General features: G+C 41.1%; 1 protein-coding gene across 2 annotated transcripts; it reads left to right on the forward strand.

The window, feature by feature from the left end:
- The first annotated feature begins 1,448 nt into the window (after positions 1–1,448).
- On the forward strand, positions 1,449–18,003 carry LOC108715861 (rabenosyn-5-like). 2 transcript variants are annotated; one of them, XM_041561714.1, is made up of 12 exons: positions 1,449–1,883; positions 6,419–6,578; positions 8,324–8,464; positions 10,780–10,880; positions 10,981–11,026; positions 11,108–11,269; positions 13,602–13,846; positions 14,002–14,072; positions 14,903–14,989; positions 15,412–15,514; positions 15,860–15,964; positions 16,626–18,003. In XM_041561714.1, the coding sequence occupies exons 2-12, from the start codon at positions 6,434–6,436 to the stop codon at positions 17,685–17,687; spliced, it is 2,268 nt and encodes a 755-aa protein (XP_041417648.1). In that variant the 5' UTR covers positions 1,449–1,883; positions 6,419–6,433; the 3' UTR covers positions 17,688–18,003. The 2 variants fall into 2 exon arrangements, with proteins under 2 accessions (XP_041417648.1, XP_041417647.1); XM_041561713.1 differs by having other exon boundaries at positions 1,450–1,883; positions 6,407–6,578.
- Positions 18,004–25,902: the final 7,899 nt, after the last annotated feature.

A 25,902-nucleotide genomic window follows, 5' to 3' on the forward strand; every position in this document is an offset into this window, starting at 1 on the left:
CCCCACCAGCCCACTAAATAGTGACTTTCTATGGCATCTTATAACAGCCCCTCTGGCATTTGCCAGAACCCACAGATTGCCAGTCCAGACCTGCATTAAGGTTTCCAATCTGCCTAGGTTTTTACCTGGCCAGTATTTTACCTGGCTGGTAATGTTTGATGCTTATGCAATTAATAAGGATAAACAAGATAAATTGGGCTACTAATTTAAAGCCCAGGCAGGTTTTGAAACTACAAACTAGCCAAGGCACAGATGTGGGCTACTTTTTGGGCTTTTGGCTAGTTTGTACTTTGGAAACAGCCAAACTTTTTCACCCTAATGTGCAAAGCCTGTGTCTCCCATTTTGAGTAATGTAGTTTTTGCCAGCTGCCAAGTTTAATGTAATACAACAATACCCAGAGAACAGAAAGGGATGTGGGGAGGGATAAACAGACACTGCTTTTAGTAGCAAAGACATTTATAAACGTTTAAACCACTGAAATGTTGTAATGAATGTATATTGGAAATAGGGATGCATCAAATCAAGAATTCGGTCCAGGATTCAGCCTTTTTCAGCAGGATTCATCCGAATCCTTCTGCCCAGCCGAACCGAATCCTAATGTGCATATACAAATTAGGGGCGGGGAGGGAAATTGTGTGACTTTTTGTCACAAAACAAGGAAGTAAAAAATATTTTCCCCTTCCCACCCCTAATTTGCATATGCAAATTAGGGTTCGGATGCGGTTCAGTATTCGGCAGAATCTTTCGCAAAGGATTCAGGGGTTCGGCCGAATCCAAAATAGTGGATTCGGTGCATCCCTAATTGGAAATAACGTTTTTAGGCAAACCAGGGCTGCAATCAGGGGGGCACAGGGGGTACTAGTGTACCGGGCCCAGGCTTGACAGCACTGAAGCACAAAGCCGTGCCTCCTCCTTCCGAAGTCCTGAATGTGGAAGTACTGGAAAGCCGAAGTCTCCATTGCGGCAGTGCTGAACAGCCGAAGTCCGAAGCGGCGAAAAGACCCGCAGCCACGAAAATAGCTGAAGCCGAAGTCCCGAAAAGACCCAAAGTCACGAAAGCAGGCGAAGTTGAAGTCTTGAAGCCATGAGTTCAATTCCTCTGAACACCAATTTGTGTTTTTTTTTTCTTTTATCCCCTGGCCACCAATGTATTATTTTAATACTCTATAGACCCCTGCCACCAATGTTTTTTTAAAAAAATATTCTTAGGGGCCCCATCCAATTTTTTTTTAACTTGTAAGGGGGGCCCTGGCGCCAATAATTTTTTTATAACTTGTCGGTGGGGGGATTACCTTTTTTACCTCTGATGTCTGTGTGGTCTTTTACCTGTGATGCGGAGTGGGTGGGATCTGGGCGGGGCTTGGATCCAGGGGCGGGTCTTGAATCCGGGGGGCGGGTCCTGGGGCGTGCCCAGAGGCCCCATGATTTCTATGGCGGCCCTGAGGCATACACATTTGAAGCTAATTAACACTGCTGCTCACTTCTATTGTCAAAGAGGCGCCCTCGGATGCTGAGGCCCCTGAGAAAAAAGCCCCACCTAATGGCAGCTCTGAGTCTATTACACTGGTATCCTTCCTGCCTGTGACCATTCCTTCCTCCTTTCCCTCTGTCTCCCACCAGCTCCAGCCCACATTTCCCGTTTATCTCCTCGCTCCTTCCCTCGCCTGTCACTCACAGCCCCAATATCCTCTCCAGTCCCGCCCTCCCCTCGCTCAGACAATCGATGACTCGGTTATCTACTCCACCATTCCCCAGGCTGAGTAGCAGCCTGGCCGTGGATGCCAGAGCAATGGATTCGGGAGTGACAGCCATGGCGCCCGGAGAAGTGACAGGGAAGCCCTGTAGGAAGCGGAGGCAGTGACAGGAGGAATTCTTTGGAGCGGTAGGTGTAGGGGATGTTGGTATGTGATCTCCTGCTGGGCTCCTCGGATACATAGGCGGGAGGAATGCTGAGGAGTGAATAGTGTAGCTGTATCCAGGAGTGAATAGTGTAGCTGTATCCAGGGGTGAAGCCTCAGTTACAGACTACAAATCCCAGCATCCTCTTGTGTGCTCTAAACTGGGGCATGTAGTGCTGTTGCCAAACGCTAAATCTATGTGTATTCTCTGGTATGTATATATCTAGCTGCACACGTGCAATTATTACACATTAGCTAGTGAGTATCAATGTGTAAGTGCTAGGGGTTAAAGTACACAATAAGCCCCTGCCCTGAAGAGCTTGCAATCTCTGGTTTGGGATTGGTACAGGGGAGAGCTGGCAAGAGGGCCACAATGTTCTGCCAATGTATTCATGCTTTGTGCCTAGGGTTACCACCTTTTCTGGAAAAAAATACCTGGCTATATATATATATATATATATATATATATATATATAGAGCTCAGTGTGGGCAGCACTCTACTTGTGAAGTTTGCTTCTGGTGCACGGTAAATAAACTAAATATTGAAAGAATGACCAGAAACTCTGAGATATTGGTGAATTATTAAAACGGTGTATTGAAGAATCACATGACAAGGCTTGTCATGCGATTCTTTAATACACCTTTTAATAATTCACCAATATCTCGGAGTTGCTGGTCATTCTTTTAATAAATATATATGTGTGTATGTGTGTGTGTATATATATATATATATATATATATATATATATATATATATATATATATATATATATATATATATAATCTTTTTTCCTATTAATAACATTGGAATCAGCCATCATTTTTACAGGCCAGGTAAAATGCTGGCCAGGTGGCAACCCTATTTGTGCCAGGCCAGCATCACAAGCCCAATCATTCCCATGAATGCCACCTACATATATTACATTTGGGCCCCCCATGCTGTAATAAACAATAACAAATATAGAATTTGGGGTCCTAGTTAATGACTGGGTCCGTATGTTATTGAGGGTTGTAGCCATTAAACTTTTATAGCAGACCATTGCCCGGGTGCTGCTAGATGCCCTCCAGCAGGGCTGGTACACCAGGGGTAGGCAGCTGAGGCTCTTACCAAGGTGGGGGATTACAATTGGTTAAGTGCAATTTTAGGGGCCGATTTATTAAGGTTTGAATGGTAAATTCTAAAAAAAAAATTAAAATCAAAAACTTGAATTCGGATGTGAGATGTATCACATCTCGATCCTGGAAACAATTCTAATTTGGCTATTCGCCACCTAAAACCTGCCAAGTTCATGTACAAGTCAATGGCAGAGGTCAGTTGAACCATTTGAAGACGTTAATTGCCTTCCTGACGTTCGAGTCTTTTTTTCAGAGGAAAACTTGATTAGAATACAATTAACATTTCTGGTCGTTCGTATTCGATCGAATATTAGACAGAGTTTTTTTCATAAATAACCTCCCATTTGAGTTGTCGAATTTATTAGAGTTAAAAAAAAGTCAAAATTCGACCTTTGATAAATCTAACCCCAAATGTCCAAATCTAGCAAATCCAGATCCTTGTCTCTCATCTTCCTTCTTCTGTAATTTGGTCTGTGTCTGCTACTAACGTTGCCATACAGCAGGTGATTGTGTGGTAGAACCATAGCACAAGCGATTCCAAGCCTTGCCCTAGGTACCAGAGCTCCTTAGCTTGGCTTTGCCCTCCAGTTCAACAGGCGGCCAGCCCAATGCATTGGAATAGAACACCGCACTTCTCTGCCCCCCTACAGTAAATAAGCAGCACTAATATTGTTCAAGTAATCATAAGGGAAGCGGTGGGAGTTGGTCAAATGACTGATAGGTTGGCTCATCTGTCAGTCATTTGATTATTGGGCGATGCAAAACGAATGTGTTTTGCATATTAAATTTCAATGTGTGTGGTTCAGAAAAATTATGTTAAAGGGGTTATTCACCTTCAAACAACGAGTTGTTTAACAATAGATCACCAGAAATAACGACCTTTTCCAATGACTTTTTGACTATTTACTATGTGTGACTGTTTTTTCTACTATTGAAGTGTAAAGTGTCATTTTTCACCTTCTGAAGCAGCTCTGCGAGGGGGGTCGCCGACCCTGTAAACTGTTATTATTTCTGGGGAACAATCTAAAAACAACTGAATTATAAAAAAGTGTTTGGAAGGTGAACAACCCCTTTAAGGGTTGGACTGGGTCAACATTTTGTTTTTTTTAGACATTGTGCTGTACCAGGAATTCATGGAGATCGCTACAGGATTCTATTAGCTTCATTGTTACAACCAATACAATAAACAGTCAGGGGGTTATTTATTAAAATCCTAATTTTTAGTGGAAAATAAACCTCGAATTTTTAGAGATTTTTTTAAACTCCTAGGATGGTAAAAGTCTGAATTTGAAAATCCGGCATTTCTCAGACCTACTGTGGTTGTCTATAAGTCAATGGGAGAGGTCCCTATCCTATTTGGAATTTTCTGTGGTCTGTGCTGGAACTAGACAATTTAACATTTGACTATTTCAGACTTTTCGGGCAAAAATCAGAACAATTCTGGGTTTTCGGGAAAAAGCCTGAAAAAATCGAGCGATTTGGGAACAATAATAAATAAGTTCCAATTGTGGATTCAAGTTTGGTCTGACTTTTTTTCATTTAAAACGTCAGATATATTTAGACTTTGATAAATAAGGCCCCCCGTGAAATAGGTGAATTTGGGATGGACCAGTTCTGTCCAGCACCACTTGGTTCCCTGGTTGGGTGGATATTTCTGGTGGGAATGGAAGGCAAATGGTTTAGCTGTAACAAACACTCCATCAATATCCTGAAATATATATGCAATATTGTGCCCATGAGCTCAATAAAAAGCAAGTAGCTAATGGCCGCTGCCTTTAACTCCAAGGTAATATCTAACCAATATCATATTCTGCTTGCCCTTTAGGAAAATGCCCTTGTCTGCCCACATACTATTAACCCAGCAGCTATTAAGAATTAACAATGGAGTTTAGTTACAGTTGTTAAACAATAACTGGAATCTGTTTGCAGTCTCCAGCCGTTCTCCCAATTCACACTTAAGATGGCCATAGACGTGCAGATTTTAAACTTTACATGAAGAATGATCCCTTGCTTCAGTCTGCTGATCTACTGCTAACCATTCAGATTAAATAAAATAGGAAAAACAAAAAATCAAGTGATGTTCTGGCCATTCATTGACAGACAGTAATTGTACGAAAGTTATGTCCGACAAATAGTAGTGATAGTCACCAATTTATTTAGTTACCGTAGTTAAGCGATACTTTCAGAGATGTAATCGGTTTCTGATAGAAATCTTTTAACGTGTCCGATCGACTAAACGACCAGTCGCCATGACACGAAAAATGTCGGGACACTCCATACACGACCCAAAAATTGTACGAACCTTTGTTTTATATACCTAGTTACATAGTAAGTTAGGTTGAAAAAAGACATGCGTCCATCAAGTTCAACCTTTTTAATCTATATATATATCTACCTAACTGCTAGTTGATCCAGAGGAAGGCAAAAAAAAAAAAAACATTTGAAGCCTTTCCAATTTGCCTCAAAGGTGGAAAAATTCCTTCCTGACTCCAAAATGGCAATCGGACCAGTCCCTGGATCAACTTGTACTACGATTTATCTCCCATAACCCTGTATTCCCTCACTTGCTAAACACCATCCAACCCCTTCTTAAAGCTATCTAATGTATCAGCCTGTACCACTGATTCAGGGAGAGAATTCCACATCTTCACAGCTCTCACTGTAAAAAACCCCTTCTGAATATTTAGGCGGAACCTCTTTTATTCTAATCGGAATGAGTGACCTCGCGTCAGCTGGAAAGACCTACTGGTAAATAAAGAATTCTAGAGATTATTATATGATCCCCTTATATATTTATACATAGGTATCATATCACCCCTTAAGCGCCTCTTCTCCAGCGTGAACATCCCCAATTTGGCCAGTCTTTCCTCATAGCTAAGATTTTCCATACCTTTTACCAGCTTAGTTGCCCTTCTCTGTACCCTCTCTAATACAATAATGTCCTGTTTGAGTGATGGAGACCAAAACTGTATGGCATATTCTAGATGGGGCCTTACCAGTGCTCTATACAGTGTAAGAATAACCCCCTCCTCCCTCGAATCTATGTCCCTTTTAATACAACTCAAGAGCTTATTTGCCCATGATGCTGCTAACACAATTTCACGTTTGCATGTATGGCCTGCTTTACACTTGAACTTAAGTTTCACTGCTCACCCGTGGTACACCCCCAATGGTCTTGCAATTTGAGGGGCTTGCTGGTTTCTTAGCACCCTGATGATATCTGAAGTATAGTTTGTGGGAGCGTTCTTAAGCCAATGTCATGCCACAAAAAGATAAATGTTATATATGTTCTGTGGTTTGTTTCACTATCAGGGATATGTGAAGCAGTGAGAGATGTCTTTCTGATCCAGATCTCATATTCACGAATTATATCTTTACCTGACTTATTTAGGCCAGCGACCAGGTACCATACACCAGCATGGCATCATTCGACGAGCAGGGGGAAGTGAGAGAAGGGTTCCTTTGCCCTTTGTGCCTGAAAGATCTTCAGTCTTTCTATCAGCTCCAGTCACATTATGAAGAAGAGCACAGTGAGGACAGAGATGTAAAAGGGCAGCTGAAAAGTGAGTTCATCTGCAAAGGAGAGGGAATTTCTGCTAGCTTTGCAGGCAGCACAGAAAATCAGTATAAAATTAGTAATTTCACTTTTAATACGGTAGTTATATGTGGGTGCTGCATGTTACACTGCACATAAGCCAATAAGCTGCACCATTTGCCAATATACAACCTCCATGTGCAATAAAAGTTTTGCCCTTGAATGAATGGATCACAAAACGTTTGTTGTTGATAGGGATGCACCGAATCCAGGATTCGGTCCGGGATTTGGTCAAGATCGGCCGAATCCTTGTGTGCGGCTGAACCGAATATTAATTTGTAAATTAGGTGTGAGAAGGGAAATCACGTGACTTTTCGTTTCAAAACAAGAAAGTAAACCTTCATTTTTCACTTTTTCCCTTTCCTGCCTCTATTTTGCATATGCAAATTAGGACTTGGTTCAGTATTCGGCTGAATCTTTCACAAAAGATTCTGGGATTCGCTGCATCCCTAGTTGTTGAGGACTGCTATGCATTGATGAATGTAACAGACAGCTGGGACATGCAGAATTTGAGGGTAATGCATCCTGCAGCACAGTGTATATAGTATCATTTGGAGAAGGTATCGAGGTCTTTAAAATATAGTGAAACCTCGTTCTAAAATACCCTGATTTTACATTTTCCGGCATTTTAAATTTTTTATTTGTGGTCCCACAAATTTACAATGCATTTCAATGGGTGCATTTCCCTGATTTTAATTAATGTTTTCCCAGATTGTACATCAAAATTTTGTCCCGATGTTCCCAAAAACAGCTTTTTTTCCTCAATGAATTATTCGTGAAATAAAGAGGTATATAATACTAACCAGATGTATATTTTGCCATGGTTCTGCCTGTAAATGGTCAATTCCAATTAGTCTGCCCCTTATATAGTCCTGCACCAATCACTTATTGCTTTAGGTTGTGTATGTGACTGACAGAGAGTCTTGCACATGCCCCCATAGTGTAACATTAACCCTGCGATGTTTGAAGGAGAAGGAAACCCCCTAGGCACAAAAGCCCTCCCCTGTGTTGCCCCCTCCCTCCCCCTGGCCTACCTGTCCCCCAGGGCAAATGCCACTAACTTGTTACTCACCCCTCTGCGCAGGTCCTGTCCACGGAGTTCATAGGCGCCATCTTCTCCCGATCGGTCTTTTTCCTGGATTAATCGGCATCCTCTGGTGCATGTGCAGTAGGAGCATTTACCGGCAGGGATCTACTGCGCATGCGCTGAAAGTCACCAAGTGAAATCGGAAAACTTTGTGACTTTCGGTGCATGCACAGTAGATCCGTACCGGTAAATGCTCCTACTGCGCCAAAAACGGAAGACCACTCGGGAGAAGATGGCGCCTGTGAACTCCGTGGACAGGACCTGCGCAGAGGGATGAGTAACAAGTTAGGGGCATTTGCCCAGGGGGACAGGTAGGCCAGGGGGGAGGAGGGAGGGGGGTCAACACAGGGGAGGGCTTTTGCACCTAGGGGGTTTCCTTCTCCTTTAATCCTTGTTATTAAATATTGTAATTCAAAGTAAAACTGACTCCTGTGCTTATATCCTTTCCGTACTTGAAGAAAAAGTTACATTTCCCTGATTTTACATTTTCCTGGATTTTATATAATTTTTCCTGGTCCCCTGAAAACGTAAAATGGGGGTTCTACTGTAGTGGTGTGTTGGAACCGATTTGTCAGGTTTAGTCCTATTCTTTCATTTTATTTATTGATCTCTCCTTTCCCTGCCAGACCTTGTACAAATTGCCAAGAAAGCGAAGAACAAGTTGCTGAAGAGAGATGGCGAGCGAGCGGAAGGTGGCAGCCAAGAGAGATATGAGGCTTACAGCTATGGAGGAGTGGATCCTTGCATGTGGGACCCTCAGGAGATTGGTAAGAAGGGCAACCGTTTCTACAGTTTCCCCGCTGTATTAGTCAAAATATATTCATTACTGGGAACTGACTGCAGTTTTTCTCAGATGAAAGTTGCAAAGCACCATCTATGTATTCTATCATTGTTCATGGACAGGGTAGGGCTTAGGGTAACAGCAACTTGTTACCCAAAACAAATATTCAAAATCCTATTTTATCACATCAGTCAAGCAAAATTAACTTTAATTACACAATATAAATTATTTGAATCCTGTTTCCTTCAGTCTGGGAATTCATAATTATAACAAGCAGGAAGCAGCCATTTTGTGGACACTGTTATTAAGGCAAGCCTTGTATCATCTCAGAATCTTGTTTGTGCACCAGAATGGGGGACCTGATGTCCATCCCCGTGCCCTGGTTACACAATTAAATGGTTAAGAGAACGGGGGAATGTGGGGAGAGCAGTGACATCTAGGAAGTGCTGAATGGAAAGTGAAAGTAATTGTCTGCCTAAGGCATAGAGGAGGGGCAGACAATTTTTGATTGACAGCTGAGATTTTGAAATGATCTCACGACAGCTATGAATGCTGTAATAAAAAATAGAAATTGGATTTCATGTTTTATTTGAAAAGAGTTTTTTTGTGTGTGGGTGACAGGTCTGTTCACCTTTAAATTAATTTTTAGTATAATGTAGAGGGTGAAAATTTGCAGTTGGTTTTCATTATTTATTATTTGTGGTTTTTGAGTTATGTAGCTTTTTATTCAGCAGCTCTTCAGTTTGCAGTTACATTGTTAAATGGGGTTGAAAAAAGACAAAGTCCATCAAGTTCAACCCCTCCAAATGAAAACCCAGCATCCATACACACACCCCTCCCTACTCTCGCATAAATTCTATATACCCATATCTATATAACTATAGTGTTTAGTATCACAATAGCCTTTGATATTATGTCTGTCCTAGAAATCATCCAGTTTCAGCAATGTTGACGCTAGGGTCCAAATTACCTTAGCAACCTAAACAAGAGACTGGAATATGAATAGGGGAGGCCTGAATAGAACGATGAATAATAAAAAGAAGCAATAACAATATATTTTTAGCCTTACAGAGCATTTGTTTTTATATAGGGACCGTGACCCCCATTTGAAAGCAGTAAAGAGTAAGAAAAAGAAGATAAATAATTCAAAAACTATATAAAAAAAGTTATCTATACTGCTGGCAATTAAAGGGTCTAAGTAAGTGTTCTCTATATTCACCATCTACTTAAGGTACACGCTCTTACCTTTCATGGCATAGTTAGAGACTAGTAGTAAACTTCTAATACGTGTGTTTCTATAACACCATACTAGCCAATCTGACACCCGCTTTATTTATGGTGCTCTGTGTGACTTCAACCAGGGCTTCAGCTTTGTAGGCTCACCAATTCTACTCTCTTTGATCACTGCAGAACTCTCTGTTTTAATTCCTGTAGTTCAAGTGGTGACATGTTGTCATTGTGTGATAAGCAGTAGATGTTGAAGTTGAAGAGACGTCCACTGAAAGAGAAGAAAATTAGTAGGTCCAGGGGTTTATTATTGGTGGGGGCATTAACATCTCTTCAGTATCTTGGAGGCAGGAAGGCAGAGTGTGGGCATTACTAATTATTATAATGCACATGAAATTATAAATAAGGACTTTACAGAATATAGGTCACACTGGAAGACCATTGAGTATAAGCTCTACGGGCCTCTTAACACTAAGGGGCAGATTTATCAAGGGTCTAATTTTTTTTTATGGTCAAACTTGTCAAATTCGACTAGGGAGTTATCCAAATTCGATCAGAGTTTTTTTAAAAAATTTGAATTAGATTTTCGAGATTTATCATACTCTAGCCATTTAAGAATTCGAATTACTATACACCACCTAAAACTTGCTAAAAAGTTCCTAAAAGTAACATGATAGATATCAATAGATATCTATTTTTTTTTTAACCTTTGCTTTTACCAGAGTGTATTGTAACCACATGTTTAATTGGTGTTTGTTAATGACGCTGATCATGTGACATCGTTAAAGCTGTTGTTTTCCCACCAGTTTGGAGTTTTAAGGCATGTTCATAGTCAGTTTTGGCACTTTGAGAAAGGCCTTTGGGTAGGCCGAAACGTTTGTCCTTTGCTACTTTATTAATGTATTTCATAATTTAAAGACCTGAGAGTGCTGATCTTTTCTGAATGTGTGTGTGTGTGTGTGTGTGTGTGTGTATATATATATATATATATATATATATATATATACACACACACACACACACATACACACACACATACATACATTTCTCTCTATTCTCCTTCTTTGCTGGTAGGTGCAATGAAGAGTCATCTGTCAAATTTCAAAAGGCATCGGGCTGCCCGGATTGATCATTATGTAGTGGAAGTGAATAAACTGATTATCCGATTGGAAAAGGTAAATTCAGTTTGGTGGTTTTGCTGGTTTGCTGTCACCAATTAGTTACTCTTGTAATGAGAGGGAGACATGGCAACTAACATCCTATCTCTGTTGCTAGCTGACATCATTTGACCGAGTTAATACGGAATCTGCCAAGATAAGAGGTAAGGTGGTTATACTATTGTATGTGGCATGGTCCATTGTGAATAGGACTAGCACTGAATCATTGTTTGCCTCAATCCCAGCTATAGAGAAATCAGTGGTTTCGTGGGTGAGTGACCAGGACGTGCCATTTTGCCCAGATTGTGGGAATAAATTCACCATCCGGAACAGGAGGCATCATTGTCGGCTCTGTGGATCCATCATGTGCAAGAGATGTACAGAACTGATCACCCTCCCATTTGCAAGTGAGAAATAGTTTCACATATCCAGCTCCCACTAATTCTAATTTGCTTTTCCTTTTCTTTTTGTGACTGCCACATCACTTGTTGCCATTCCTGTTGGGTGCAGTTATCTCACTGGCTTCAGTTTCGACTCCCCTAAGAATTTCCTAAACCGGGACTCTCTACTTCTCCCTACCCTTCCTGTAGTCATATCCTTTAACTAAGTCATATTCCCAGAGTCGTGGAATTGTTAAAGGGGAACTATCGCGAAAATGAATATGTAATATAAGCTTCTGCATACTGAAATAAGACGTTTTCTCAATACAATCAGTTAAAAATTCTGTACTGTTTCTTAAATAATCAAGTTTATCTTCACTATCCCTCTCTCCGCATCTGTTTCTCTTCGTTCTCTCTTCATGCAGGAGTTGGATGTCAAATAATCATTGACAGTTAGATCCAATGGGGCTGATGACCGTTTTGTGTGTTATTTAAGACGCGTTATTTAAGGAACAATTCATCAATGTATTTTCGCATGCATTAATAGAAATACCGCAAGTGTTAATTCTACATTTCTGCACAGCGGTATTGTGATATTTATAGAATAGACTCAATCTAAACGCATTATTTACTAACATCTTTTAAGCGATAAAAGCATAAAATAGTGCGATAATTACTGTGAAATTTAACACTTCCCAGGAGTAGGCTTTACTAAACAACATCAGATAATTAATAGAGGATAATTAATAGAGAAAGAAGTAGTGAGGAGCTTTAGAGCAGCAATTAAAGACCTTTATGACGAGCTGGAGACTTACCTACAGCCACTAACACATTTTCATGATACCTTGAGCAGATCCAGAATGTACTATTGTTCTGTGTCATGGAATTATATTAAATTTCCCAGGGAAAGCAAGGACTGGAATACTGTAAAAAGAGACTTCTACTCTGCCAGTGGCATCTCGAATGTCTTAGGTGCTATAAATTGCACTAAGAATGTGTGACTATATCAAATGCCGTAAAATATCGCACAAAATAACGCATGCTATAAAATACCGCACACAATTCGGCTAAAATGGACGTAAAAATATCACTTCTTAAAAAAACAGTAACATAATTTAAAAAAAAAAAAAAAAAAAAAATGTTGTTTCTTTTTAATGAAAAAAAACCCACCAAGACAGTTTTCACTTTTAATTCGCAAAGCTTTTATTAAGAAATTACTTACCGATTCTCTGCTTGTGCTCCTCTTCAGAAACGGCGACAGGGCGACGATCCATTGGGCGGCGCTCAATTTTTCCTCCCTGCCTTCTATAGGAGATAGCCAGGGAGGAAATTGAGCGCCGCACGATGGATAGTTAGACAAGTGAACTTTTAGTGAATAGATCATTAATTCTAAAAATATAAGATGTGATAACATTTTTAAGGCATTTTTTTATTCGACCTTTAGTGAATAGGCCCCATTATATCTTATAGGGGGGCTCATTTTGCCTAGAAGATGTATTAGAGCTCACTCTTTTTAAATCACCAGACATCATGTCTCTCTACATACAGAATTTGTGCAAAAGGCAGTTATTTTGTTAGATTTTGTTGGTACTGGAAACAGTTATTTGAGTGAGATATAATTCATCTGCTGGGAAAGGGAGCCCCTCTATAAGATATATTGGATCTAACTGTCAATGACTGACATTCAACTGCTGCATGAAGACAGAATGAAGAGAAACAGATGCTGAGAGAGGAATAGTGAAGTAGAGATGCACCAAATCCAGGATTCGGTTCGGGATTCGGCCAGGATTCGGCCGAATCCTTCTGCCAGGCCAAACCGAATCCTTCTGCCAGGCCAAACCGAATCCTAATTTGCATATGCAAATTAAGGGAGGGAGGGAAATTGCGTGAATTTTTGTACAAAGCAAGTAAGTAAAAAATGTTTCCCTGTTCCAACCCCTAATTTGCATATGCAAATTAGGACTCGGTTCGGTATTCGGCCGAATCCTTCTGCCAGGCCGAACCAAATCCGAATCCTAATTTGCATATGCAAATTAAGGGAGGGGATGGATATTGCGTGAATTTTTGCACAAAACAAGGAAGTAAAAAATGTTTCCCCGTTCCCACCCCTAATTTGCATATGCAAATTAGGACGCGGTTCGGTATTCGGCCGAATCTTTCACAAAGGATTCGGGGGTTCGGCCAAATCCAAAATTCTGGATTCGGTGCATCCCTAAAGTGAAGATACAGTTGATTACTTCAGAAACAATGTAGAATATTCAATTACTTATATTTAGAAAGTTTCTTATTTCAGTATAATGGCTTATATTAAATATTAATTTTCACGATAGTTCCCCTTTAATATCACTCTTGTTAACAGGCAAGCTAACCAGTGCCAGCAAACACTCACTGTCTGCACACGGCAGCCCCAACTTGTCCCCCAGCAGCAGTGCTCAGCAGTCGCGTCGAGGAAGCATCAGTAGCCTTAGCAGTGTGAGCTCCGTGCTGGAGGAGAAGGACGATGACAAGATACGTTGCTGCCACCATTGCAGGGACACTTTACTGAAACGTGAGCAGCAGCTGGATGAGAAAGAGCACTCTCCTGAGATTGTGAAATACTACCAGGTACAGTATGGACTCTAGCGAATGAGATGGGATTATACTCTGTGTGATAATGCAGACAAAGTATTGCCTTTGCACCATATCATAATATACTCCTCGTGTAGCACACCCGACGAGCATGAATTTCTAATGCTTACTATTTGTGTTTGAATTTACAGAAGCTTCGAAGTTGTATGGAGAAAGTTGATGAGAAAGCGCCCGAATATATCAGAATGGCTCAGTCTATCAAGTGAGTGTGGGAATATAGCAGAATAACTCAATTGGATGAGCTGTATAGGCTGCTTGTCCCCAATAGGCATTTTTAATAGTTTTGCACTGGTCACTTGTTTTTTGGGGATACAAAACAAAAAGTGACAAGGAAAAAAAAGTTTTAGTCTTTTAACTTTCTCCTGCCGATCTTCACACAGTCTCTCAGCTGTATCCAAAAGAAATCTCCAAAATTTGTAAATAGGGAAAAAAAAAATTTTTCAAAATGAATCAGTTAATAGTGCTGCTCCAGCAGAATTCTGTACTGAAATCCATTTCTCAAAAGAGCAAACAGATTTTTTTTATATTCAATTTTGAAATCTGACATAGGGCTAGACATATTGTCAATTTCCCAGCTGCCCCAAGTCATGTGACTTTGTGACGTTTTGAAAAAAAAATTTTTTTCCGATGATAATGACCCCATGTGTATTGGCCTGTGTTTTATTCTCCAAGTGGAAAGTGTCCCTGGAGCTTTGATATCAGCAGTCAAAGCCCTTTGTGTGCCATAACACTCAGTTGAAGAGTTCTTCCATAGAGCAGGTAGGAGGTTATATAACAAAGAATTTAATTCCACAGTTCTTGTTTGCTGTAGGTGTAGATATAAACTTTATTTTCCTGTGGGTGGGAGGTAATTTTGTTCTTTTACTCATTTCTCTGGTACTACACAAAAGAACAGGCCTTTCTGTATCTCAAACACCCACACTTGTCGTTCCTACGGATTCCTTAGGTCTGATCTGCTGTTTGTGAAATAGGCAGGGGGTAATTATCTTGCAGAAATAATATACATCTTTGTTTGTGTTTTTATATCCTCAGTGCTGGGGAGACAACCTACAATTTGGACCATACCAATAACCTCCGGATTGAGTTACAAAAATACTACGAGTTAATAGATGCATTAAGGTGAGTGACCTCATTTTATAAGCAGTCTGTACTGTATATGTGATATATGCAAATGTGCCATGCCAACAGCCTGGGGTTAAATGATCATAAAATGCAGGTTAATATATATCATCAGTAACATGGTGCTCCAACATCAAAGTATTAATATGTACCATCAAAAGGTCAGCACTCTATTTGTGAATAAAGAGAGTGCTATAAAGAGAGTACAAATATAAAGCTGCTTGTATCCTATACTATCCTATCCTATTTATTCATATCAATAAATTATATATATATATATATATATATATATATTATATATATATTTATATTCCCTGACGGACGTTCCAAGATGGAATTGAAACGTTGGAACAAATAAACCTTAATTATTTTTTTGCATCTTTTCTGTATATTATCCATATAATCATTGCCTTATTTGCCAGCAAGAAGATTCTTACCCTTGGAATGAATGAAGAGCCCAAGCCTCACCCTAAAACACAGCAGTTACAGAAGATGGTGAGATATTCTGCCACCTTGTTTGTTCAGGTAATTATTTGTTTATTTTCTTCCGCAACGTTAATTTGTTTTAGAATCTCAGCATATAACATGCTGATGCAACATTGTTATTAAAATGTAATACCCAAATAGATTAGGACTCAAAGGGCCACTGCATATAATGGGTTAAAGTACATCTACCAGCAATGGGAAGTTGAGTTCCAGACATGCGCGTCTCACTCAGTAGCATGAACCGTTGACTTCTTGTTAGTAATTGCAACTATGAATCTCTATAATGAACAGAGTAATGAGACTCTCACTGTTTTACAGACTGAATCACTTACATAAAGGTCTCTTGACTCGTCTCTTCTGCTACTCATCTCTCTGTCTGTTTAGGAAAAATTACTGGGCCTGATGTCTTTGCCAACTAAAGAAAAATACGAGGAGCTTAAACAGAAGCGGAGGCAGGAAAATGAGCAGAAGCTGCAGAGAGAGAGACAGGTAAGTACATCTCCATTACAGTTTAGCTGTTGCTGCTAACAGCCTATGTGCTTGTTCAGTTGTATAAAAATACTCATCACCCCCAATCTCACAAAAAATCAAAAGGTATTGGAAGTCACAAAATAGATAAGCCTTCCCTTCTATAGATTGTAGAATCGCTTCTTGGCTTCACGGTATAATTTTTCCTGCTTTACAGCCTTAGGGTCTGGCCACATGGGCAGATTCGGGGAAATTAGTCGCCAGGCGACAAATCTCCTCTTCTTAGCTGCGACTAATCTCCCCGATCTGCCTTCCGCCAGCTAAAATGAAAATCGCCTAGGGGTGAAGTCACCCGAAGTTTCCTCTTGAGGCAAGTACGGGCGACTTTGGAAAACGAAGTGCTCCGAGTGCCTGACCCCAGGCGATTTTAATTTAAGCCGGCGGAAGGTAGATCGGGGAGATTAGTCGCAGCTAAGAAGAGGAGATTTGTCGCCTGGCGACTAATCTCCCCGAATCTGCCCGTGTGGCCAGACCCATAGACATAAATCGACTGTGCCGATACTAAGCCGCATGTCAAACTCTTTATACCTATAAACTCTGCACTTGGCAGAAAGCACATGTATTTTTGTGAGTGTTTGGGGAAAGGTTGTTTGCAGCAGCTTCTAAGTTTTTTCTTTTGCAGGCTGAAGTGCAGAGAGCAGGGGATGAAAAGAAAACAGATGCACGTAACGGTGTTCTGTCTCCGAGTGGTCAGGTTCGTAAAGTTGAGGGCTGGCTCCCAACATCCGGACACTCTCGAAATAGAGAGATGTCGGACCCCCTTCTCCAGCAGATTGAAAACATTACTTCGTACATCCGGCAAGCTAAAGAAGCTGGACGAGTGGACGAGATGCATATGCTGGAGGATAACCTTAGACAACTGCAGGAGGAGTATGATGAGCAACAGGTGGAAACAGCCATCCAGATGTCTATGGTTCTGGCTGAGGAGGAGGCGATGCAGTGGGAGCAGCTGGAGGTGCTAAGGAAAAGAGAGGTGAAACGTGAGCAACTGAAAGGTTTAGCTCAGCACAACAGAACTCATTCCTTGGATTTTAGAGAGCAGAGGCAGCCACTGGGGTGGCAGGAAAAACAGACGGCGGCTCTGGACCTACAGCTTCCCAAATGTGACCTAAACGATTCCCTTTTCTCCCAGCATATTACTGAAAGCAAACTGGACATGGAGCCCCACTATGTCCTTCCAAATCACTCCATGACTACATCCCCTGTTTTGCCCAAACTTGAGAAGATTACCGTTACACCCTCTAACCCTTTTGAAGATGAGGAACCAGCACTTTCCCTTCCTGACCACACACATCATAATGGCAGGAAGGAATATAATCCCTTTGACGAGGATGATGAGGATGACTTGGATGGTAAGGAAGAGGATAACAAACATTTATCAGCCCCTGCCTCAAAAAATCCCTTTGAATGCTCCACAGACAGTAACAGTGCACTAGGTATCTCCCAGAATCCTTTTGACACTGATGAGGATCATGTCCCAGGGAACCCATTTGAGGCCAGTGAGGAGACCCCAGAGGAAGAAGAGGTCATAGAGGAAGATCTGCTGCTGCAGCAGATTGATAACATCAAGGCGTACATCTTTGATGCCAAGCACAATGGCCGGCTGGATGAAGTAGAGGTTCTAACTGAGAATCTGCGAGAACTGAAGAAGACACTTGCCAAACAGAAGGAGCAAATGAAATAAAACAGAGTAGTGAGAGAAAACACATTCTCAAAGAGACTGAACAGCGGTTGTTATGGGTCTTGCTCAGAGTTCTAGGTCGTTTAAAACCTGGGCTCTTGTAGCACCAAAAGGGTTGTATCGTCCAGATTGTGGCTTTTTAGTGGCCATTCAGTTAAGTATTAATTGTCTCATATAGGCTTCCTTTTTTCCCTCTTAAAAAGGCAGTAAAGTATGGCAGCTTGTTTTTTTAAAGGAACAGTAACGCCAAAAAATGAAAGTGTTTTAAAGGAATGGCAATATAATGTATTGTTGCTCTGCACTGGTAAAACTGGTGTGTTTGCTTCAGAAATTCTACTATAGTTTATATAAACAAGCTGCTGTGTAGTCATGGGGGCAGCCATTCAAGCACAGGACACACAGTAGATAACAGATAAGTTCTGAAGAATCCCATTGTATATAACCAAGCTTATCTGATATCTGCTTTGTATCCTGTGCTTTAAATGTCTGCCCCCATGGCTACACAGCAGGTTGTTTATATAAACTATAGTACAGGGTCAGACTGGGGGGCGCGGGGCCCACCAGGGCTGCTGCTCCAGGGCCCTCCTCCGGACGCCCCTGCATTGCTGGCCAGTGCGCCATGTGCGCGGCGACGCGTCTTTGTGCATGGTGCTGTGGTTCTGCGCATGTGTGCATACAAAATATTTTTCCCGCGACCTCCGACAAAGGGGGTCGCGCCATTGAGCCACATGTGGGTGTGGACCTGGGCCCGGCGGGGCCCGCAAGAGCCGGGGGCCCATCATGTTTTTTCCCGGTGCCCCGCCGGCCCAGTCCGACCCTGCTGAAGTAGAATTTCTGTAGCAAACACACCAGTTGTACCAGTGTAATCTGTACATTATATTTCGATTGCTTTAATACTTTCATTATTTTGTTTTTCCTGTTCCTTTAAGCATACAAAACACAACTGCATTGGTTATATCCACTTTTAAACACGAATGGGAGTTGCTTATATGCTTGTTTCAGCAGTACCAGCTCATTGAGTGAGAGAAGATATTTATGGACACGCTGAAGCCAACAATATGGCAGCTACCAATGTTATGTAATATATACAGAGGGAAAACATTATCTTTGCTCACAGTAAGAGAAGATAAATGCAAGGTCATTTGCACCATTAGGAGTAAGTGGTTATTATTTTCTCAATCTTCTAATTCGTGTGTGTTATACACCTAATGCATTGCTCCACACAGTGATGAGTATATCTGTGATGGATTGGGAGAGCCATGCTGCTACAAAAAACTCTAAAATTGTGATTCCTTGCACTGTTTCTGTAAGAAAATACATTTTATTTCCATTAATCAGGTTAGATCTCAGAGCCACAACCTGAGACTCTCCCTCTTCTCCAGACAATGGACATATACCCAACCCATGTACCTTAATATATAATATGTAGAACAATTTTTTTTTCCTTGCTGTGTGGGAGGGTATATTTGCCCTTTAATAACCCCATTCACCAGATTTCAGGAGATGAGCTTGTAAAACGCTTAGGTTGCCAGGTAACACTAACCATGGTCAACATATGCTTAAAGGATAAAAAGAAAATAAAGGTTTTAATTAATGAGTAAATTAGTAAATCAGGATCTGGAATAAATTATCACTCCAGGACCAATGCAGGGGAAAGGATTGGCATAACAGAGGCCATATATTCTTTCATTTTACTAGTCATTGATTTAGGGCTCAACCACATCACATGATAACTTTGTGAGGGTCAGGGCACACGGGCAGATTCGGGGAAATTAGTCGCCCGGCAACAAATCTCCTCTTCTAATCTAATCTTTCCGGCGGCTAACGAATCGCTCTCAGTGCCATCCTGCCGGCGATTTACATTTTACAGTTCGGGGAGATTAATCGCCCCGTAGAAGGGGAGATTTGTTGTCGGGCGACTTCTCTCCCCAAATCTGCCGTGTGCCCTGACCCTGAATGGGCACCTCTTTTTATAACTAATAATGCAGTTCTATCTGTGAATGTGGGAGCCTTTCTTGCTCCTGAGTGTCCCCCTGTGATAGTTCAGACTTGGCACATTCCTTTTTCACAACTTCCACAGATTTTTGTACTTCAAATGCGCCAAGCCTGAGCTCACACAGGGGACACATGGAAGTCTGGGGCAAAATGTGGGTGTCCCACTGTGCAGGAAAGTGCCAGGGTTCTGTGAAAAAATGGAGCACCAATTTGGGGTTGGAAATAAGAGATTAGGGTCATCTGGTGGAGGGGGTAACATGAGAGTGGCGAGACAAGCTTTTAGCTTTCTTTGAACTGACGCTACTATTTTTAGGGCTAAAAAGCAAACCATTCTACATTTGCTCTTAAGCTGGCCATAGACGCAAAGATCCGATCGTACGAATCGTGGATTCGTACGATTTTCGGACCATGTGTGGAGAGTCCCGACATTTTTCGTCCATCGGAGATCGGTCGTTTGGTCGATCGGACAGGTTCGAAAATTTCTGTCGGCTGCCGATAATATCTCTGCGTGTATTGCCGATCGTACGATTTTCAGAGGGAGACTGTCACTAGTGTTGTCAGACATAAGTATCGTACGATTGCTGTCAGGGGCAGAACATTGGCTGATCTGTTCTTATTTGATCGGAATGGTAAACACTTTTATCTGAATGGTTAGTGGAGGGTCGGGAGATGGGAAAGTCCGATCGTACGTTGATTTGTACGATCGGATCTTTGCGTCTATGGCCAGCTTTACTATAGCATTTGTTGCATGACAGTAGGGGGTATAGACTGAAGTGACCAAACCCTAAATATTACTGGCTGAATTAAATCTTGCAAAGTGATTGCACTTAAGATGGCCATAGACGCAAAGATCCGATTGTACGAATCAACCTACGATCGGACTTTCCCGTCTCCCGACCCTCCACTAACCATTCAGATCAAAGTCTTTACCATTCCGATCAAATAAGAACAGATCACCCAATGTTCACCCAATGATCAGTCTTACCAGTCAGATTAGTTAAAGAACAGATCAGCAATGTTCTGCCCCTGACAGCAATCGTACGATATCTATGTCCAACCAAAGCTAGTGACAGTCTCCTACTGAAAATCGTAAGATCAGCAATACACGCAGAGATATTATCGGCAGCCGACCGATCTCCGCCGGACGAAAAATGTCGGGACTCTACACACGATACGTACGATCGGATCTTGGCGTCTATGGCCAGCTTTAGTCAAGTCCGAATTGATTCTTTCCTTTTCCTTTCATCATTAATTTTACCTTGGAAAAACCACTTACTCCCAAGGCACATAGGAACAAATCTACAAGGAACAAATAGTGTGTGTGTCATATCCAGAAGCAGTATTTGTACAAAGCAGAGTGATAAGTGTGTTTTGGGTTTTTTCAGAACAGTGTTTGCAATTTGTCATTTATTCGATGACAACTGGGAGCTTCTACAGCTCTGACACTACAGGCCAAGATGGGCAGTTGCCTAACTATAAGGGGTGTAGACTCCACAACGGAGGCAGAGCCATTAATGGAACAGTAACACCAAAAATTAAAAGTGTTTTAAAGGAATGACATTATAATGCACTGATGCCCTGCACTGGTAAAAGCTGTGTGTTTGCTTCAGAAACACTACTATAGTTTATATAAACAAGCTGCTGTGTAGCCATGGGGCAGTCATTGGGCAGCCATTCAAGTACAGGATACACAGTAGGTAACAGATAAGTACTACTATAGTTTATATAAACAAGCTGCTGTGTAGCCATGGGGGCAGCCATTCAAGCACAGTATACACAGTAGATAACAGATAAGTACTACTATAGTTTATATAAACAAGCTGCTGTGTAGCCATGGGGGCACCCATTCAAGTACAGGATACACAGTAGATAACCGATAAGTTCTGAGGAATCCCATTGTATACTACAGAGCTTATCTGTTATTTGCTATGTATCCTGTGCCTTTTCTCCTTTTTCTTTAGCTTTGAATGGCTGTCCCCAGTAGCTTGTTTATATGAACTATAGGAGAGTTTCTGAAGCAAAAACACCAGTTTTACCAGTGCAGGGCAACACTACATTATATGTGTATTACTTTAAAAGACTTTCACTTTTTAGTGTTACTATTCCTTTAAGAAACCTGTTACCCTGCACCCTCCTTCCTGCACCTCCTGACAAATAAGTGGAGGGGAAGTGGAGTGGGTTACACATTTTTATGGGGTTCCCCAAGTCATGTTGTCCCCTTGAGAATAACTGAGGCATTTGGGGGAATGACTTTAAGCATGTATCAAGCTGCTTGTCCTTAATTTTGTATATTGTTTGGTGAACAGTTTGCATACAGCCAATGTGTCACTGATTCTGATTTTTAATGTGGTTAATAAGCTTAATATTACATGCTTGATGATTATTCTGCCATATATTCTTTGCTGCTAGATGCTTTGCACTTTCTACACAACCAGCTTCTCCCACTATGAGGTTATACCTGGGGCAACAGCTCCCAACACTAAACCTGATTAACCTGTATCTTAAAGGGGTGATTCACCGTTACGTTAAATTTAAGTAGGTTATAAAATATCCTATTCCTAGCAGTTTTTCAATTGATCTTCATTATTTTTTTTTATTTTTTTTTTTAACTACTTCTTCCAGCTTTCAAATGGGGGATCCCTGACCTCAAATGGGGGATCCCTGACCTCAGATGCTCTGTGAAGATGCGGTTTTATTCTTATTTGTATTACTTATCTTACCTATTTCTCATATTCAACTTTAAGTCTCTCATTTAAACCATTGCCTGGTTGCTAGGGTAAATAAGACCGTAGCAACCAGGTAGCTGCTGAAATAGAAAACTGGAGAGCTACTGAACAAAAAGCTTAAAACTGAAAAAAAAATTAGAAAATCAAGAACAATTGCAAATCTAGATCACAGTAAAAGTTAAATTAAAGGTGAAATAGCCCATGGGTCCCCAGATATTGTTGGATTACAACTAAGAGCATGCTTTAACTGTTGTTGAAGAATTGTGGGAGTTGTAGTCCAGCAACATCTGGGATCCAAGGCTAAGAAATGTGATTTCATAACCTTGAATGATTCAAACCAGACTGGTAATGCCACTGAAATGAGATGCAATGCCTACCTGCCACAATGCCAGTATGGAACCTAAAATCAACTGCCAGAATTCTTTTCTGGCACCCCGCTGATCACATGATATGTCATTCTCTTGTCAGCAGTAACTCAGTTAACTAAGATGACTTTGTTGCTTTCACAATTGTATTTTGCTTAATTTAGATTCCGTTCAGACGTTATGATTTAGTGTTATGTCTGTGTATGTCTCACAGTTATATATATATATATATATTTACATACTTCTATACTGCCTCCGTCCTGTACAGTGGACCAAATGTCATTTATTGTTTTTAACCATGTATTTGTGTTAGGGATGCACCGAATTCAGGATTCAGCTCGGGATTCCGCTTTCGGCCTTTTTCAGCAGGATTTGATTTCGCCGAATCCTTCTGCCTGGTCGAACCTGAATCCTAATTTGCTGTGTATCCTGTGCTTTTTCTACTTTTTCAGATTTGAATGGCTGCCCCCATGGCTACACAACATAACTACACCATTTGCATATGCAAATTAGGGGCGGGGAGGGAAATTGTGTGTCACAAAACAAGGAAGTAAAAAATGTTTGCCCCTTCCCACCCCTAATTTGCATATGCAAATTAGGATTCAGGTTCAGTATTCGGCCATATCTTTCGCTAAGGATTAAGGGGGGTTCGGCCGAATTCAAAATAGTGGATTCAGTGCATTCCCAATTTGTGTTTTAGCTCTTTCTGCCCTTATACTTTGTGTTGTTTTGTTTTGCATTCTCTTTGTTCTCGGTGTATAGAGCACAAGGCGTTTGATGGCTGCGTTGAATAAAAGGTTGTGGATGGCTGCAGGTCACTTTCTATTGACAGCAAGTATTGGTATCCCCAAAGATGCAATTATGCCTCAAAGCATCCTTCCATTACAGCAAACTGTTAGTTAGTGTCAGCAGAGAGAGAGACCCCCGGCCATGCTCAGTGCTTTGTTTGCTGCTGCTGCTCGGTAGAACCAATCAGAGCCCTTCATGTGCCTCAGCGCTACATGTCTTCATCGTTCTTCCCTTCCAGCTGCAGAGAAAGCTATGCATAGTCAGAATGCTCTTGTAGAAGTCTCCCCGCTGTTACCTGACTACCAGCATCTACGGTACCATCAATTGGGACTTCACGTATTAATTGTATGTGGGTACTGTAGTCCCTCAGCACCTGGAGAGCCTCAGCCTGCACCTTAAAATGTTAAAGGAATAGTATCATCTAAAAAAGAAAAGTGCTTTAAAGGAATGAAAATACTATGTACTGGTGCCCTGCACTGGGACAACAGGGTCGTTGCTTCAGAAACTCTACTATAGTTGATATAAACAAGCTGCTGTCTGGCCATTCAAGCACAGGATACACAGTAGATAACAGAAAAGCTCTGTAGAATCCATTGTGTCCTACAGAGCTTATCTGTTATCTGCTGTGTATCCTGTGCCTTTTCTCCTTTTTCAGCTTTGAGTGGCTGCCCCCATGGCTACACAGCAGCTTGTTTATATAAACTATAGTAGAGTGTCTGAAACAAGTGCAGGGCAACACTACATTCTATTTTCATTACTTTAAAAAATACTTTCATTTTTCTGGTGTTACTGTTCCTTTGTCATACAGTGGCTGACCAGTCAGGTATTAGACTGAATGACCTGCAGTTTATACAAATGGTCAGTGTGTGGTTTGACAATAGACAATTACCATTGTTCCTTTTCATTTTGTCCATCGCTCCAAAAGAGGGGACCCGACAGGAATGAGTAGGTTTGGTGTAGCCCAACATATCCCCATCTTCATATAAGAGAACCACTGAGCTAAAACTTTGCCTGGACAGACTGACTACAATGCGATAGGATGGGAGGATGTCATATTAAAACTGATTTTCCAGCGACTCCTGCAGCCCTGGCGCTGCTACAGAATAGTAACAAAATAGTTTTTCTGAGAGCCACTTAAAATGAATACGTGAAACTGAGAGGGTTGCAGTTTGTCCATCTTTAACCTAAATGGCAATTTTTTGCCTCTCTGTACTAGACAGTAGCAGTCGAGATGTGCATGTTCCAGGGCAGGGATCTTCCATGCATGGTACATTAGTGGTGCTTATATCTCTTGTGGGTTTTTGGCTATTGCAGGGTGCTGGAAGTTGTAGTTCAGCAACAGCTGGAGAGCTGTGACTGGAAAGTTTTTGTTGTAGGTCAGTTTTAATACAACCACTAAAGACTGGAAATGTATAAAAATCCAATAAACCAAACCCTGTATGTCATATGATGGTGTGTTACGTCTCCTTGTTAGCACTGTACTTGTAGTGGTGGTACTTACCATCAGGCTTTACTTATGTTAACAAGAAATAATCTGTCCTAATTGTGTCACAACAGTTGTGCTCACACTAACACACAAGCCTCTCCCTCTGTGTAAGAGTCTTGTTAGTTGTTACCTAAAGCTGTTTGTGTGAGTGTTGTTAGTTGTTATCTAAAGCTCTGTGTATGAGTGTTGTTAGTTGTTACCTAAAGCTGTGTGTGTGAGTGTTGTTAGTTGTTATCTAAAGCTGTGTGTGTATGAGTGTTGTTAGTTGTTATCATGTCACCAGTAAACAGAACATGGCAGCACATGGTCTTGTGATGCCAGAAATGCCTGCGGGAATTAAGGATAAAAAACACAAGGATTATTTTATGTTTTTTGTGTTACATAAGCCAATAACATGTCTGAATTCTTTAAATAGTGCTGAGATATTCTTTGCAGAGATTGTTGATCGTTCCCTGCCCAGTGAAGCTTACAATCTAACATTCTCTTAAACTATAGACTATTGTACAGGTATGGGACCTGTTATCCAGAATGCTCGGGACCCAGGGTCTTAACGTATAACCTATCTTTCCATAATTTGGATCTTCATGCCTTAAGTCTACTAGAAAATCATGTAAACATTAAATAACCCCAATAGGCTGGTTTTGCTGCCAATAAGGATTAATTATATCTTAGTTGGGATCAAGTACAAGCTACTGTTTTATTATTACAGAGAAAAATAAATATTTGAAAAAATGTGGATAAAATGGAGTCTATGGGAGACGGCCATGCCATAATTTAGAGCTTTCTGGATAACGGGTTTCCAGATAACGGATCCCATATCTGTATCAGGAAGCAGTTAACCTGGCTGTGTATAATTG

The sequence above is a fragment of the Xenopus laevis genome, chromosome 4S (genome assembly GCF_017654675.1).
Source record: "Xenopus laevis strain J_2021 chromosome 4S, Xenopus_laevis_v10.1, whole genome shotgun sequence".
NCBI classification, from domain to species: Eukaryota; Metazoa; Chordata; class Amphibia; order Anura; family Pipidae; genus Xenopus; species Xenopus laevis.